The following is a 19,978-nucleotide window of genomic DNA, read 5'->3' as shown; positions in this document are numbered from 1 at the left end:
GTTTGAAGGTTTACTGTAAGCAAATCAGTTACATTTACATATTTATGGTTATCATAAAGAGAACTAGAGCGTCGTTCCATTAAGAGTGCCTACCTCCACTCTATGCCTAAATACAGAATTCACGAAGGCGGGCAATTCCATTCTTTCTTTCTTCATGCTCGAGGGTGCGTTTCAACTTTACAGACGCGCGTATACAGACTTCAATCAACATTTGGTTGCTCATCGCAAAAAGATAACTTGTAATGTTCGTCAGAAAAAAAAAATATATTGTATATATGTAATAATAATAGGTCAAATTATAAGTGGCAAATAAACAAGGTCTCTAAGCACCAAATAATAATAATAATAATAATAATAATAATAATAATAATAATAATAATAATAATAATAATAATAATAATAACAACACTCGGACATGGTATTAGTAACTTTCATTGTGCTTTGATGAAACCTTAATTCGCTTAACTTTAAATCATTATTGTATTAAAACATGAAATATACACATTAATTGAACTCAATAAGAATAATTTAGTTAGTGAATATACGTTTTAAAAAAGGTTATCGTAACTTATTTTTAGCTTTATATATTTTCTATAAAATATGTATTATTCAATTTTATGCTATGTATCATGAATTATATCAATATGTTTTAATATCTACTGCCACCTGTTAGGCCTATGTTTTCACATTATTTCTTTGACCTAATGTTATCAGCAGGCTTGCTTCCCACGCACTTTATTTTATCCAAGTTAGTACTTAAATTTAATGACGATTTACATTCTTTGAATTTATATTGAAGCATCATATCTCTCTTATAAATGAAATTAAAATCGGCAGACATTTATCCGTCTTTGCAGTCGCCTCATTCAAATTTAGTTCACGCTTCGAACTATACAGGGATTGAAAGAATAGTGGAATAGCCTCATTTTGTGTTTGTTACCTGATTGGTTAACAGTTGAGTTACAATCGTTTTCTTGAACCAAGCATGAACCCAACTGTCCGTCATCCAGCTTTTGTGTACGGTACATTTGCATATAGTATACGCGTTTAATTGCAAGTGTTCACATTGATACTTGACTATGATGACTGGTGTAGGCGTACCGGTAGCGTGTTTAGCCGGAGACTCACTGCGCCCGACGGTGTGGTCGGCTGACGCGATCCTATGGAAAACGCAACACACGCGCATAATACGGACCATTTTTAATGACGATCCGTTCAGACTGCAACCGACAATCAGCAGACGGCGTCGCGTCGTCTAGCGCTCACAGGGAGCGGAGTTGGATTCGTTGGCCCATGGTCGTACGACGCAGTGAGTGCCCGTCTCTATGCGTCGAAACGCGTATTAACTGATCTAATGCGAGCCAAGATGTACTGACAATACGATTTCAAGAGTATTAATTAGTTGCACTTAATACTACAATAGAGAGGTTTCGCACGCGAACGCGTACGGTTAGTGTGACGGATACGTCATCATTTTGACGTCATACGCCGGCTGCTATCCGCTAAACGTGTGGACGACACGCATATCTTACTCACTACACGTAAGTGAAAAACGCGTAGGCAAATTGTGGATTTCTAGTAGGATCTTTGTTTATTTTTTCGCATTTTTACGTAAGTGTAAACAATAAATGTATCTTTGAATACGTACGTGCAATTTTTGTGACATTTGAAAGCAGCAAATTACGATAGGATGCGTCTCATTTTGGTTTATCAAAACGTCGGTGCTTTGACCTTGGTGGTGGTGTCGGGATTTCGTGTAGGCTAGGCTAGGGCTACTTCTTGTAGCCATACACCTTTGGGTCATAACAATAGGGCCTATCACAAAATAACCAACACTTCTGGGCAACAAAGAAGTATTTTTCGGCTACAATTTTCAATTTCAATTTCCAAAACCATACATAGGCCCTATACTAATAAAACTTTGAAGTATAGTAAGCCCGAATGCCGTAAGCCCTAGGCCTAGGGTTACGCTTGAATTGCGCTGTGATTGCGAAAATCACAGAACGGCTACGAACCGTTACGGATAGCTAACCGTAAGCGTACACGTATTCGTTCGCTTGCGGAACCTCTCTATTATAACTGTAAACGGTGTAAATTTCCAGCGTGCAATTAACCTAAATGATGCATAGGCCTATACCTGTCTCACCTCACCTTTTTCAATTATCGCTTCTCTAATAGCGCTTTTTAAATATTCAAATTATTATTATTATTATTATCATTATTATTATTATTAAGGTACACTACACCAAGTTGGGTGAAAGGTCAAACAAAACAAATAAGTAGTAAATAACTAAGTAAACAATTTATTTCTACTTGCAACATACACAACTAAAACTAAAATAAGTCTGAGACAACTAGCTGTATGAGAAAAAATGCATCACGGGTACAATGAAATATCACAGGCCATCTGTGTAAGAGTGCTTTATAAATATTCAAATTATTATTATTATTATTATTATCATTATTATTATTATTATTATGGTACACTACACCAAGTTGGGTGAAAGGTCAAACAAAACAAATAAGAAAGAATAGTTAATAAAGAGGTAAAGTAATTGAGTAGTAAATAACTAAGTAAACAACTTATTTCTACTTGCAACATACACAAATAAAACCAAATTAAGTCTGAGACAACTAGCTGTATGAGAAAAAATGCATCACGGGTACAATGAAATATCCAGCAAACACGTTTAGTATATTCGCGAACGTTGTGGTTAGGAATATCAGAAAATAACGTTAACACAACGTTGTAGCAAAGTCGGAGTTTTTTAGATGAAAATTAAGTTCTAAATACTAATTATGGCTCTATGAAAAAAAAATCACCAAACTGTAACGTTATTATAACGTGAACTTGTTAGCCGGGTACTAGGATGGAGATATTACCCTTTCATTAATTTTGAACCAAACAAATTATTTTTGTGGTTTTTATAGTTGTCTCCATACTATGATCAAAACGGTTTTCTTGGGAAAATGATAATAATAATAATAATAATAATAATAATAATAATAATAATAATAATAATAATAATAATAATAAAGCTTTATAAAGCACACATCTCCACCAAATGTGCTCAAGGCGCATAAATCAACAATAACATGATAATCCAACGTTGGATGTGGTCATTTGTATCTCGCTCGATTTTAAAACCGTTTTTCCATTTTTCTCAAGTTTGCTGAACACAGTGATAAAGGTATGATATAATTTTTGAATTTTTGGATTACTCAGGATTTCCTTGTTGGAAGTATAAGGTTGGTAATGAACATTACGTTTAGTCTGTATTGACGGGAAAGTCGACGTTGCTTTCGTTTTGCACTAGCTGGCATCATTATACCACAGAGATATGGATAAAGCTTAATGTTTTTTAAGAGTGTGGTCATCAATGTCATGTTTTAAGACTAAACAATGTTGTTAAACAGTTCGATTAAAAAAAATATATTATACGAAAGGAGACAACTTTAGCTTGGATATTTTCATCTGGTTTCGAAATAGTGTAGTGAAACGTCCTGGAAATGTAAACAAATACTGGTTTATTTTTAAAGAATAACGATCACATGTACAATAAAGATTATTAAAAGCACTACCGTATTAATATAAGCCATTTCGTAGTGCCAACTGCGCATGTTTATGCCAAAGGTCTATCTAACTAAATAAAACGACGTAGAGCCTATGTAGATTTGATCATAATTTTTTAGATTGTTTAATTAACACCGGTAATTAAAGCTTTGCTTCAGTATTTGGCTATTTTACTCTGGAGGTCAAACACTACCTTGACCTTTGACATAGTCCTGCGCAGTTGAGACTTTGTCAAAGAGGCTGATCCGCTTGTGAGAACTCTGGCCATTGTGCTGCTACTACTACAGTATGTTTTGTTTTTCACAATGCAGAATATCAATATCAACGCAGATATGAGTTCTCAGAGCATAAAAAGTTAATCGTTCAGTTAATTATCGAATTAATAGGCCTGTAGGAATGTTTTTTTTAATGATTTGTATTGAAGTCATTTCATACAATGTGTATTTTTTCAAAATAACAATGTATAGCTAATCTGGAATCCATATTAATTTACCGCTTCAATTTGTTAATAATCCTCTTGAGTGCACTTGGAATGTTTGCGCAATTATGTATTTTTTCATAAACTGAACAATAATTGATCAACACAGATATGAATTCTCAGGATATAAATATCAATCGTCCATTTAATTATCAAAGTAATACTAGTGCTTCTGTGTGAGATGGATTCGTTGTGATATTTGCTTCTCGGCTTTCAATCAATGTATTTCATTTCAAGACATGTTTTTGTAGGTAGCTTTAATCAGTAGGGTGGAATGCTTTGATCTTTATTCACCTACTAGGGGTAATGTTTTGATTGGTCAAACACTTTTGGTACTTGTATATAAGTTTGCAAATACGGATAATTTTTCATTCCTGATGATGACATAATTAATGTCGAAATATTGAATCCCGACACGACAGCGTGCATTTCGATACTTGGAGTATGTATTATACTATCATTTTCTAAATTTAGGAGAATTAACGATGTCTTGAAAATAGAATTGTGAAAGCATGTTCTGTTATTTTTATCATTATTGTAATAACATAAAAACTCACAACTTATAAACAAATGTACATACCCAATAGAGAGGTTGATTTTGTTTCTATTTTCATGGCGATGGAGAAAATTTTTTTTTTTTTATGTGTAAAATTAAACTCTGTCAAACGAAAAAATAATTGTTGTAATTACGAGAGTACCACTTCTCGGGCATCTGGAGGTGTATCTTTAAAGTTTGTTCACCTCAGGTCTAAACATGATGGAGCTGAAGTGATGTCGACTCTTAAGCCACCAACATCACTAACTAGACGTCTGTGGGGCATTTTGAACGACTGAAAAAAGACTTCAATTTAAAATAAAAGTTTGAACACCAGAGATTAATAGGTAAACGTCAGAAAATTTATCGTAGTGGGCGCTGTTCAATTTTACCGAATATTAGGTGTTCTGAATGATTACGCACTTCGGCAGATTTATCTTAGATTTAAAACTTAATAGAATAAGATTATATTATTAGTTATTCAAACTTTCATCTTACCTTTTAATTATGCTTTAAAGGTTAATTTCCTTTGGGAAATAACAAAGTGAAGAACGATGTTTAAATAGAAGTGCTAAAACGTAAGCCAGGCAGCATTATTTTTCCCCATACACTCAAGGCAGAAATTACAGAGGACGTTATTTTAGGTCAGTTAGGTGAACTGATACGTATGAATATGCATGTTGCCGACTTTCCCTCGCGACTCGTCGCGGAAGCAGTTTTCGCTGCCTGTGGAATATATGAAATTGCCTGTGATGTGAAAGCTAAGGTGTATACTGTAGATCGTAGGCCAAAATCTTATTTGCTCAAAACAGTGTAGTCGAAAATTAATGGATTACCATAATGTTTAATATTGTAATTATAATATCACTATGCCTAGACACTGTGTTTACGTACAGCATAATCAAAGTTGCATAAAAATCAGCGTTGAATCTGGTCGGTTATTTGAGTACCGGTAATGCAATAATGTAAAGTACAGTATGGCATACATGAATACTATACCAGGGAACTGTTTTAGAAGAAAATTCTATGTACAGTTTCTCACAAACATTTCGTTCGTATTCAATATAAATAAAAGTAATAGGCATAATAGATTTATATAGTAATAAACATTGATTATACCAAATCAAATATAGGCCTATTATATGATATGTCGTACTGTTTATATTAAACAACTGATAATTTAAAAACGACGCATAATGTAAAAAAATGGTTAACGCATAATGTAAAAAGGTTTGACGCATAATGTAAAAATCAACGCATAATGTAAATAATTTTGCTAACGCATGTAAAAACTTTTGACGCATATGTAAAGCATTTTCTAACACATAATGTAAAAACCTATCAACGCATAATGTAAAAACAAGTCTTCTCCCTTCCTCACGCCCGTCACTTTAACCTACTAATGCCATCAATGGTAAATATTAAAATTTACTAATATCTTTAACCAGGATGACACAATCATTTTAAAGAAATGTTTTTTATTGTGGTCCTGGAAAATAATAAGTTTCTACGTTAGACCTAATCTGTGGATCTTTCCGCCCCGTAATTTTATGTTTTTGTAGAACATGCACGAATTTCTGGCGCTCTCCTGATTGGTTAGTTGTTAAGTTTGATTCGGAATAATCTATAAACACATGTGACGCAATTAAAGACAAACAACACCAGCCCGTTAATGTTATTAGAGTCTACGAGTCAAAGTCAAAGAACAACCTGTTCTGAGAAAGAGGTTGAGTACCGGGACTCTACTTTGACCCAAGCGTAAGCGTGTTCGTCTGTATTCGGATTTATGCTACACCGCACCAAATCGCAAGCTTTATTAAATAGTGTGAGCCAATAGACGCCTGGTACGAGAGCTTGTGAATTTGAAAAAAAACAAACAACGAAGACAACAACGACAACAACAACGACATCAATAACAACAATCAAAATAACCTGATACGAACAATGTTTGCTCTACCTGACGTGTTATCGTACTGAATGCTCAGTACGTTACTAAGCATTCAGTAGGATAGCACGTCAGGTAGAGCAAACATTATTCGTAATATTTCTCCTGACGCAAAATACGAATAGCATGTAGTACCTGCTGCTACTTGGGAATCGGAGTCATCACTAGTCGCCAAGCACGAACTCGGTAACCTAGTGGTTAAGGCACCAGGCTAGATATCTGGAGGTCATGGGTTCCATTCCCACCCGAATCACTTTCGAGATATTTAGCAAGCATTTGAGAACGTACTGAGCACACGATAACACGTCAGGTAGGGGTACGCTAATACGTTAGGTGGGGTAAACATCATTCGTATTATTTCTCTTGACGCAAAAACGACATCGGAATAACAATCTCGACAAAGCATATGTTCAATTTTAACAAATGCAGCATGTGAAACTACCAGCAGTTTACAGGGGTGGCGCCAGTGGGGTCGGGGGTCAGGGGTCATGTTCTCCTGTCGGGGAGAAAACCACAATTCGTCATGCAGAAAAGTAAATACTTTGGGTATGTACTTTCTACATAGGCCTATTAGTAAACTCTGAAATCGATTAAATAAGCTTTGAAACCCCTAGATTTTGAAAAACTTTCCGGGCTTCGCCGCCATGGACCACTTCTTAAATATTTTGAGCGACGTCCGACCACGCCAACTGTGCTCTCCTCGGTGACATTGATCCTCCGTCGGGGACCTCGGATCGTCGGGCAAATGTTGGTGCCACCCCTGCTAGTTTACAATTAATATTTAAAAAATTGAGAATCATTCGACGTCTAGGCCTAGGTATGTTCATCGATACCGATCCATAATCAAAATAAAAGAAAAAGTCTTCAGTGTCTACAATATATATTTCACTAAAATCCGCAAAAGAAATTCACCAACAGACAATTACCAAGTGTACATGTGCACGTGTAGCATACTGTAATGTGCTGATGTAAGCTTACGTCAAGTTATTCCGTGCTCATTTCTATTAGGCTACTCGGGCTTTAAGGCGTCCATGAAGTTATCCTAGTAATAATGCCATATTATTGTTTTATGTTTTAGTAGAATTGGCATAGGACTTAAAAAAGCCTGGTTTACTTAAAATCGCTACATTGTCGCTACATTGTTTTCAGTTCAATCGTTGTACTGCGTAGACCTCCCCGATGCAATATGTAATTCCTCCCTGATTCGACCGACCAATCAGCATCACCGAAAGCTGTCGGCGATAGCGTGTAGCAATTGTATGGAATCCAAGCTTTAGTCGGGACTACAAAAGTAAGTGCTTCTCATATATACGGGTACGCCTGTACGCTTGTTGATAATGTGTAGAAAATATCTCTTGTAGGCTACTATACTGCCCGAAGGCGGTTGATATTGCCGAAATTATATACCCATGATCCACAGCTTCACTAAACGTTGGTTTCTCTGGTTCCCATTAAATCCTTCAGATTAGATTTGGGTTTTCCCACTTTTGGAAACGATGAATTTCCAGAACTTCTAGAGCTTTTTGTGCGTGACGACAATGTAAACGATTTCTGTATTCGAGAATGATGCTTATCGTCAGGGTCTGGCGCGAAGAGTACAACGTTGTTATGATCGCTGTTAAACAAGGTGTGGAAAGCACACTTGAATGAGCGTCTGAAGTTCATACTAACAAACGCGTATACAAACGGATCGACACAACTATTACTCACCGCCAACATTTTTGAAAATATTTTAAGATAAGAAACGCTCTGTGTAACTGGTAAAAAATGAAAGTTTTCCAGAAGTGCCAATACATGGAATGGCAACCAGCAGACAGCAAAACACAGTACAACCAGCATAATCATGGTGGATATTCTCCGTCGTTGCATCACAGATTTGGGATGGTTGATGCGGTATATGCTGCTTTCGGTAGTGGTCCGCCAGAGCCTGCAACCAATCATCGTATAGCAGACAGTATTTATGATTACCGGAATGATGTAAAAGAACACAAACAAACAACAGTAGAAAAGTTGTCGCTCGGTACTTGAAGGCCAAAGTTCAAAACACTGTCCAAAAAGTTGGCTTGTGTAGAATATACAGACGATTTGTGACAGACATCCAAGAATCCAGATTAAAGCTATCATCACTCCGGTGCTTTTTAATGTTCTGTAATCAAATAAAGAGAAAAGATAAATGATAAGAATACATCTGAAACCAGCTTCACCAATTGAGATCAAAATTAAAGACGCACACACTGCGACGGCCGACGATCGTAGGTGCGATTCAATGAAACCTGCGACAAGACGCCTGACGGATCGTTTTTAACGACGATCTTCTTTTACTGCCACCAACAATCAGCATATTGGCGGAGACGCGGCGGCGCCTCGACAAACACTCACCAAAAGCGAAGGTGGATTTATCGATCGACGATCGGACGATACATTGTCCGGCTTATTATGTTATAAATAGTATATGCCACGAATGGCATAAACATTTATAAATTTATGTCATACTTTGTTCCCGTTATCATAATAAAGAAGCGCCATTAAAACTACTGAAAGAGATTAATTTATGATACATGGTGAGCATTGCAATCACAATCGTCGTTCGTCGCCGTCGCAATCATCACCATTGTCATCGCCATTTGCGTACTGTTTGGTATCAGATGATGATGAATTAGATAGTAGGCTAGTGGATCATGACTATAGAGCTTAGAGTCAACGTAAGCTATATCCCTACGGGTAAATAGAGGCTGTATTTAGAATTTAATTCCGATGACACAAATAGGCTAACAAGTAAACATTGTACAGTATGCAAAACACTTATTATCCACAACTTATGTGCTTTCAGAATATGTTATAAAAATTGAGGGTCACCATTTATCCCAAGGAGCTATAACTGATTAAAGATAGGCATGATTTTGGCATATTTTCACTGTATGTCGACTGACATCACATACTGTCTCTTATACACATCTAGATGTGTATAAGAGACAGGGCTTATACAGTATCGTGCGTCCAATGCACACTACGCCCCATGATAAGCTTACAATAAAACTGCTCGTCTCATGAACCTCACAGAATTGGCTGTGGGTTGACTCAATCATATGATAGTAAATTTGAGAGTAATTCGAAATCTCGCGCTAGTCTTTTTATATGACCGGCTGGCAACGGATTTACGCTTTATGCAAATTTAGTAACAATACAATCACCTTTTTGTCAATGACTAAAAACTTGTTATTCACTAAGTGAATTAGCATATTATTTAAATATTAGGGCAACACGCATATGGTAGGGAAAAATATAAGTTCTAATGTGACAAGATACAGGGTCTGTCAATCTCGGCTGCTATACAACACATACAAACACCTGCATAATACAGGGTCAGTCCAAACATGGCTGACAATCGTTCCTTTACAACAAGTATCTTTTATTATATTCAATTTCAAACAAGGTCGTAGTGGAAGCAAGCCTCCATTTACCATAAAACATTAACGAACGTGCTTTAGCAATACAAAAGGTACCAAGGCTTAGCATAACATTTATAAAGCTCGACTCAGTACCAAGTATAATATTGGATTACGTGGGTACTCCAATTAAATTAATTTTTTTTTTATGAAACGTCACACAGTTTTAGCGTCCTCGCAGTAATGTGTATTTCATCATCCACAACTTTACATTTAGTACACAAATTGTTGCTGACAATTTTCCATTTGTATAATTGCATTCTTGTAGGGTATAATCATGTGTAAGAGTTTAAAATTCAATTGCTTAATTCTATTTCGTTGATCATAGAAATTCCTCTGTTCCAAACTTTGTCCCAGTCAATTTGTCGTTCGTCAAGTATAGCTTCCCATTTACATTGAATCTTTATGGGAAGTTGTACTCTATTTTTTTGTAGCAAATTATACAATTGTCTTGTTGTCATACTTAACGATGAGTTTTTATTCAAATCCTTATCTATATTTTTACATATGCTATGCTTATATATACTACTCTTCCATTCATTAGGAATGGCATTTATTATTCTAGTGTACTCTGAGATCCAGTTTGTACTTTCATTTGTTAATGAGTTGTGAGGTAATAAAATTATTATATTTCTACTATATCTTTAATTTTTAGGATTCCTGACCATTTTCGATTATACAACGCCTTATCTTTTATACATATGAATTTGTTTCCCCAGATAATTTGTTCTATAATTGGCCTATTGTTGTAGTTTACTGGAATAGTAAGTTGATTTTCATTAAACCATTCTAATGCTTAAGCAACAGAATTGTAAAAAGGTGGGAATTTTGAGTGTAACGGAACATTGAGAGGTTTGCAATAACTGACATTGGTCCAAAATTTTCTAAGTACAACAATGGCAAGATTTTACATTTTTCATCGTCACCATCGTCATTTTCATATAGAAGCCTGAACCATTTCAGTTTAAAGGCCATTACCTGTGATCTAAAATCAGTAACCCTAAGTCCACCACCTTGATCGTATCCAGCATACATTATTTTTCTTTTACCTTTGTCAGTTGTTTTTCCATATAAATTTTAAAATAATTTTGTCAACTTTCTTGATTATATTTTCAGGAACATCCAGTATGCTAGCATTGTACAAAAGTTTTGATATAGCAAGAGTTTTCATAATGGTATTTCTACCAAACACAGTTAAATTTCTCTTCCCCCATGCTGTTAATATATTCTTTATTTATTTATTTATTTATTTATTTATTTATTCACCAAAACAACAGCGGACACAAATCCGCCACAGTATGGTTAACAAAAGACGAGACGACGGAAACAGAAACACAAACAAAGTTAATTTTAACTAATCACGCCTAAAACGCTACGACGGAAAATGTGCCGATTGGAGTTAAATAAATCTAAAGACGGATAGTCCTGAACTAACTTGTTATACGAGGAACTTAATCTACTAATCAACCCGTTTTTTAAAATATTGACTGTACTTAAAGGAACGTAAAGAACATCATTATTTCTTAAAATACGGACAGGAACACGAAGGGCAAAATTAGATACTAATTCACAATCAAAGATAGAAGTCAAACATTTAAAAAGAAATATAAGGTCATTTCTACGGGACTGGGGTGATTTAATTGAAAACTTAAAATTAATATTAGTCCGATTGTGACTGATGTAGCGCAAAAACCGGGAATGAAGGCGTTCAATACGTGAAGCCTGAGTTTTTGAGATAGAATTATAAATTACGGAACAAAAATCTAATTTAGGTTGAATAAGTGTAATGTACAGGTATGCTTTAGAATGTGGGTCCAGATATTTACAGTTGCGCCACATCAATCCAAGCAACATATTGCATTTCCTAAGAAGATGGTCTACATGAAAAGAAAAAGTAAGGGAGCTATCTAAAGATCACGATGTTGCAGCACCTTATTAATCGGTTTGTCGTCAACTAAATAAATATAATCGATTTTATTTTTCTTTAAAGTAATAGTTAAGGTATTGCACTTAAGTGGATTGAGTACCATACCCCATAACTTAGATCAAGAGCAGAGTTTATTTAGGTCTCCCTGAAGCTTTTTGGCGTCCTCAAGACATTTAATTGTTTTACAAATTTTCAAGTCATCTGCAAACATAAGACATTTTGAATGTTCGAATAAAAGCGGGATGTCATTCACATACAAATTAAGAAGAAGAGGTCCTAAAATGGAACCTTGGGGGACGCCAGATTGGACTGGAAGCCAACCCGACGTCTCTACATCAATGACTACTCGCTGCTGTCTACCATCTAAAAAATCTTTAAACCATGGTAAAAGATTAGGGCAAAAGCCATATTGTTTTAATTTAAGAATAAGTAAATTATGCGGAACTAAATCAAATGCTTTAGAAAAATCGGAATAAATAATATCACATTGCCCCTTGTCATTAATAGCCTCGTAAACGGAAGTCAGTAGACAAGCTAGATTTGTCTCACACGACCTGCTGGGCACGAAGCCATGCTGGCAAGGAGAAATGGCAATAGAAACGTAAGACCAAATATGATTAAACATAATTTTTTCAAACAATTTAGAGATGGTAAGACAGGGTCTATAGTTAGTTACTGACTTCTTTGAACCTGATTTGTAAATTGGAACTATGTTGGATTGTTTCCAGATAGAGGGAAACTTTCCAGTAGTCAGGGATTTGTTGAAAATATTGCAGACAGGAACTAAAAGAGGCTTGGCACACACCTTTAAAACATGGTTAATCAGTTCATCGCACCCAGATGCTTTATAAGTTATTACAGAAGAAAGCGCTTTATAAACTGATTCAGCCTGAATAACTGGCAATGCCAATATATCTAATGAAGCTTCAGGGAGAGCTAAATGCTGGTCAGTTATTGACAAATCTTTTTGAAAAACAGAATGAAAATAAGAGTTAAACAAGACGGCTTTGTCCTTAGCATTTTCCGCGACCTTGTCCCCGTAAGTCATTACAGAAGGATAAGAGGACGACTTTGTTTTTGTCTTCATCCAAGTCCAGAAACGTTTTGGATTTGTTTTTACGTTGTCGGACAAGGAATATAGAGAGAATATTTCTTTTTTGCCAAAGTTTTAAATTGTTTCCTGGCTGTATTGAATTCGTTTTTATACTGTATTAGTTCATATTTTTTCCACATTAAAAAAAAATGTTCCTTCCGCTTCAACACGGCTCTAACTTCATGGTCGAACCAAAGCGGCATTTTGCGTCTGAATGTCTTAATGGGGACAAGGTCACGGAGTGCGGCGTCAATTAGATCATAAAATAGAGTTAAACTTTCATTAACATCATAACTGGGAACAATAATGTCGAAAGGAATGTTTTCAAACAGACTAATAAGGTCTTTGTCGTTAATTGCTTTGAAATTATATGATTTTCTACATTTATTATAACAAAAATTAGTTGTCCGAAAATTTTAAAAAAATTCAATAGAAGAATGACCAGACTGGAAGATATCTCGACCAATAACGATGTCGGTAATAAGTTCACTTGTGCTACATAAAATTAAATTAAGAATGTTATTATTGCACGTAGGGTTCATATTACATTGAAATAAATTAAGACTAGAAATTAAACTATCTAAAAAGAGTTCGTCAATAGAATTGGTGGGTGCTAACCCAGTGCAATCATTTTTCCATACGATATTGGGAAGGTTTACATCGCCAACCAGAATTACTTTAAAGAAACTAAATTATTTTTCCAATATTTTTGATAGCAAAACTCTTTGTCATGTTCTACATAAATTCCAAGAATTTTGATCGGTTCAGATGACCAAGCAATATTACCTGGTGTAAGTTTACTATTTTTTTGTCTGCCCATCCATATAGCTTCTAATAATACTTTCCTCATTTTTCTGAAAGAGGACTGCGTCATCAGCAAGTTGGGGATTTTTCACCACATGAATATGATTATTTACAGAAATATTTATTCCATCAATTTCTAAAGAACGTCTTATCTTGGTGGTTGCAAGTACCTCTGCAACCAAAATAATAACAGTGCCGAAAGCAGGCAACCTTGCTTTATGTCCTGCTTCATATTAAGGCTTTCGGAAACCAAGCCATTGTTTGTAAAGATACTTTTTTGTATTATTTGTATACATAGTTTTAACCCATTGTATAAAAGAGATTCCGAAGTTTAATTTACGGAAAGTATTAAACATGAAATTTCTATCAACTGTATCAAAAGCTTTTTTAAAGTCAAGGCTTACTAGAGCTCCATCTAATTTGTTGATATCCATGTGCGTCATAATGTCTTCAATTAGACGTACATTATCACCACCAAACCGAGACCAAACACTAACATAGCCTTTTTGGTTCTGTTAACAATAGATTTAATAACATTTCGGAGTCTTTTTGTAAGGACAAAAGCTGCAACTTTGTAATCAGTGTTAAGCAGTGTGATTGGTCGCCAGTTATTGAGATTCTGATGATCACCTTTTTTTTTTATAAATTTAGTTAATCACCCATCTGCGTTGCGTTTTAGAGAATTCTTAGTTCTGATAACCATAATTTAAGACGTCACAAACAATTTTATCAATAATAGGCAAGACTTTTTGGTAGAATTATAAAGTGAGACCATCACAACCTGGTGCTTTGTATCTATTCATTAGCTAAATTGCTTGTTCACATTCGGTTGTAGTTATTTCACCTTCACATACATGTTTTTCCTCTTCGGTATAAGCGCTTAAATTGATATTTGTTAAGTATTTGTTAACTGTTTCATTAGAAATGTTTGTTCAGCGTAGATATTTGTGAAAAATTTAACTTGTTCTTCTAAGACTTCAGTTGTATTGCGAGTGAAAGATCCGAATTTTGCTTTTTCAATATTTTAATAATATGTTTAGTTTTACTGTTGTTTTTTTCAATGCCAAGAAAGTATTTAGTGTTAGTTTCACCCATTTCTATCCATTTAAATCTACTGCTTATTTGTGCTCCTTTCGCTTCCGTAATATAAATATTATCAAGTCCCGTTTTCTGTTTTTCTAGGCTAGTTTCAAGTTCTTCAGATTTGTTATGGATAAATAGATTTTGTATTTTGTAAATATCTTTTTTAAGATTTTTCTTTTTCTCACTTTTTATTTTGCTTTTATTTTTTCCAAATTGAACTGAGTATTCCTTAATACTAATATTTATCATTTCCCATTTTGTCCAGTGGATTTAGATCTTTTGACTCAATTTGCTTAACTATACGTATGATGTGTTCAATGTAACAATTATCCTCTAAATGCTCATTGTTTAACTTCCAAATCCAGGCCCACGTTTATCGTGGGAAAGTTGGAGTTTTACCGAGACCGCTTGATGGTCAATAAGAATTGATGGTCTAATATCACATGAAATTGTTTTGTGCATAATATTATCTGTCACTACAACATAATCTAACCTTCTATAAATGTGTTGATTTTCTGCGCCATGTAAAATGTTTTTTATTTAGATATCAACTAGTTTGCTATATTTCATTAAATTTTTTTCAAATTAAAAACTGAGTTATATTTTATGTCTTTACTTCCTTTCTGGCCGTATTTTCGATTTAAAACACAATTCATGTCACCAGCAATAATAATATTACTACTATTATTATCTTTTAATAAAATCGTTAATATTTTTGTTTAACAATCTAAAGAAATTACTTCTTTGCTTTGTATTATTTGGTGCGTAAATGTTAACAATAACAAAATGACATGAGTCAAAAGTGACCTTTACAAAAACGAATCTACCGTTATTATTGATCATACTTTTGGTAATTTTAAGGTCGTGTCTTTCTTTTATTAGAGTTGAAACTCCTCGAGAGTGAAAAGAAACGAATCTGTTGTAGGCTTCTCCTTGCCAAATAAATTGCTGTATTTTTTCTCTGGTCAAATATGTTTCTCGAACACAAAAGATATCAACCTTGTTATCGAGTGCCCATTTGAATAGACTGATTTGCTTTTGTTTATCTCGTATTCCCCTTGCATTAAGGGATAACAAGTGGATATTAGACATCATTTAAACGAATGAACAAAGGTAAGGCCATACAATTTACATTCAGAAAATTAAGAATAAACAAATATTGAATATTACCAGATAGCTTTGACATTAATATTAAAGAATCGTTTAAAACTACAAAATAAAAAATGGCAAAAAGAAAGGGCACATTAAAATCACTAAGCAAAAATCTATCTATCTATCTATCTATCTATCTATCTATCTATCTATCTATCTATCTATCTATCTATCTATCTATCTATCTATCTATCTATCTATCTATCTATCTATCTATCTATCTATCTATCTATCTAACTATCTATCTATCTATCTATCTATAATAATTTATACAGTGATATTTCCAAAGAATTCATAGCGCACATTAATTACATGTATGAATTAGACCTATAACACAAATTTATGATAGGACTGTGACCCAGGGCTGCATAGTATAGGCCTAATTATAGCTTAGAAGTAGGTCTAATCTGTTAATCACCCGAATTTGATAATAAAGATAGTATTTCAAATTTATGATTATATAACAATTGGGGATAATTGTGGGTAGGCTGCAGCAATGAATGAAGTCGTTACCGGTACATTACTGAAAGATACATTCATCCTCTGATAGCGATATCAGGAAGTTTTCGGAAGGTTACGACAACGATAAAGAATACTGTTTTAGTCAACCCTTCCCTTACAGTACGGTAGCATATCTGTCACTTACGTAGGCGATTAATGCATTTCGTATGAAATAAGGATCATATTCAGCTCGTTCAGCATATTTTCAAATGTTTTAGACACGAATGACGATATGATAATGACGTATATTCGTATTCATTATCCTTTTCGGTAAGGAAAACAATCTTGATAATATGCTGAACGAGACGAATGATCTTTGATTCATGCAAAAGGCATTCATCGCCAAAGTTGTGACAGATATGCTACTGTATGTAAGGGTTTTCTAAAATTTAACCGTATTCGTTATCGTTTTTGCAATCTTGCAAAAACTACATTATAAGGATATTTAATTTTATTTGTTGCTATTTGATACGGTATATTTTGCTTTTATATATAAAAATTTAACACAGAATTAGTGACCAAAATTATTGGTCACTAATTAGTAGAATTGCCGCCAAATTATGCATATAGGCATATAATATTTTAGTACGTCACACATCTGATAAACTAGACTATAGTTTTGTACACAGGTAATAGGTTTCATTATTGACATTAGACATTTCGAATTATCCTATAGGCCTAGGTTATGTTACACCAGGGTAATTACCGTACGCATTAATTTTCTAACGTGCTACTAATAGTAATAAGTACTAATTCAGTACAAAGTTGTTCTGATGAGGATATCGATTTCAGTGTTCCTCATTCTTCACTTCCACATTATTTTAAAACCATTGATAATTACTGTTTCTTATTTAATTATTATTCAATGGAACTTTGTGTAGGGATTGACAATAGGTAAAGAAAGAGATTAGGCCCTATATATTGGTAATAAAAGATCTTGATATAAAAAACATTATCATAGTAACCAGTAACTAAGACTAAGCAAATAATTATTAAGAGCGATTGTCTGTAATTATTGACCTTTGGGTGGCCACGACAAAAAAAAATTGCATGGTGAAATCTTAAGTTGTCAATGAAACTCAACAGGGCTAGGAAACGCACGCGTTTACGTGCGTTTATTCGGACGGTTGGATCTTTATCAAAAATGCCAAAAGTACGGGGCTTAGCCCTTTCGCTGTTGGAAGAGTTCAAGTCACAAGATCGGAGAAATCAGGAAATCATAAACATTCATATGCATAACGATATTAAATATCGTATGATATCTATTCGATGTGAATTTTGGATTGTGATTACCACTAGTTCATGGTAGCATTTGAAATCATCGAAATTATACGAGGTCAGCATGATATTAAACTAAAACATATCTACAAGATGAACTAATAGGTATACATGAGATCTCTCAACAATTTCTCTTGGATTTCTCCAGGACTTTTTTTCACAACCATAGCTAGGCTAAGCTAAATTTTCTCATTATTATACTACAGGCAATTAGATAAGATAAGATTCATCGAAAATTCTAAAGATCCAATAATGTATTAACAGTGATTTGTTCCTAAGCTTCTTTCTTTGGTAAACCTGGCTATGTGGTTGCGTCGAAAAACTCTGTCAGAACTGGAATTTGACGTGCGCCTTATTGCACAATTCGGGACCCATGATATTAAGTCTAATAAATTATCGTTTTAGCATTAAACATACATAATAAGCAGGAGTACATTCTTTCGATAAATCATTATTATTATTATTATTATTATTATTATTATTATTATTATTATTATTATTATTATTATTATTATTATTAATATTATTATTATTATTATTATGGCAAAAAATAATTTTTAGTCGGCACGATATCAACTATACCGAAAAGTATTTTAAGATAATAAGCATCGTTAATAATAATAATAATAATACGACGATAATGCTTAGTAGACAGATCTGAAGTATATCTTGATAAAAATCGACTGAAAACAAAACAGTATGATAGAGATCAATGTGTCCTTGTGAATCAGATAAACATCTATTCTGAAATAGGCCTATGCCTTCTAATGTTGACTGGGTAGTTAATGCCATCTTATTAACGCCCTTCGTCATATTCTGTTTAGTTGACTAGACATGGACGAGAGACGTGCTGGAGGGTAGGATACTTAAGTAGATTCTCAAGCTTTATACCAGTATTACTAATCAGTGGGATGGCCGAGCGTTGTGCAGGGCACCATAATACAGCCATAATATCGGCACTGGTTCGAACGACACGCTCGCCTAAAGGTTCTAGTGGCGGAACAAGTCTTCTCGGATAAGGACATAAACCTAGGCCCAGTGCATACAATTTGTCTCGTGTGAACTTTTTATAAATTTATATAAATATAAATATTACTTTATAGGCGTATAAGTACGGTAATTCGTAAAAAATATATACATAGTCAAATCAAATGTTATAAAGAACAATTTTGGACTCTTCACTTTGAGTAATAAATCTTTTCGCAAAACATATGATCAAATACAACCAACACTATCAAATGTCTTTGAAGACTAGTAAAAACTGTCTGAGCATTATTTTTATGTAAACCAGGTTAATTGGTCTGCGATGTATCATCGACTGCGATATTAATATGTGCCAATGATTTATGGCGCCCAATAACAGTCATTATAAGTCAATCGTGACGTGACTCCCAATGTTATTTGCCTATTCCCCAGCGTCCAATAATTTTTGTATTATTGGACGCTCGGCTTGACTTTTTTTTAGGTTCGTGTGCAAAAAAAAAATCCTAATTTTTTTCGTCACCGCGAATACATCGCGCACTGCGATAAAAATTGAATTGTAATTGAAAATTACTTTCGTAAAACAAGCTTAATTAGAACCCGAAGAAAGTTACTTCAAATTCAATATTAAGTATGAACAATTAAGGAATTCATTGAATCAATGGACCCTCATAAACACAACAAACTGAACGTTTAATAGAAATATTCTAGACCTATTTTAAAGACTCAATGAACAAATTTAGATGTAGGCCTACGGCCAGGCAGGCCGCCCGGGCCGCCTCCTCCTACTGTTACTAGGTATAGGCCGTAGCTAGCCTGGTCTAGTTATGAAATCATCGCACAATTTTACCTGTCTGTATGCACCGACGTCAGTGACTGCATTCCCTCTCGAATGCTGAAATGTTTATTTCTTTGACGAAACTCTATCAATATAGCATTACAAACAAGTTCTTTCTAACACAATAGTTATTCATCGTATCCGTACCGTACTGCTGATGTGTGTAGATGAGTTAAACACGTACTGCAGGAGCAAAAATCAGCATACACACAGCTAAATGTAAATACGCACACGTATACTGATCATATCACTATAGCAACCGATGGCTGCTACAACAGTTGGTTTAAAAAAAAAATAAAATTAAAAGACAGCGATTGACTTATAAAGCAATTAGTAGAGCATA

General features: G+C 34.3%; 1 protein-coding gene across 3 annotated transcripts in view; it reads right to left on the bottom strand.

Annotated features, from left to right (window-relative positions):
- Nucleotides 1-7,395: 7,395 nt before the first annotated feature.
- Nucleotides 7,396-19,978, bottom strand: part of LOC117114976 (G-protein coupled receptor 54-like) — a 52,782-nt gene continuing 40,199 nt past the window's right edge. For all 3 annotated transcript variants that reach the window (XM_033258605.1, XM_033258604.1, XM_033258606.1), the window contains one exon: nt 7,396-8,678. In XM_033258605.1, the coding sequence (XP_033114496.1) occupies nt 7,958-8,678 (721 nt within the window). In that variant the 3' untranslated portion in view covers nt 7,396-7,957. The remainder of the gene's footprint in view (nt 8,679-19,978) is intronic.

Source organism: Anneissia japonica, unplaced genomic scaffold, assembly GCF_011630105.1.
Source record: "Anneissia japonica isolate Jap-2015-1 unplaced genomic scaffold, ASM1163010v1 scaffold284995_len508010_cov190, whole genome shotgun sequence".
Lineage (NCBI taxonomy): Eukaryota > Metazoa > Echinodermata > Crinoidea > Comatulida > Comatulidae > Anneissia > Anneissia japonica.
This window is presented reverse-complemented; position numbering and strand designations above follow the sequence as displayed.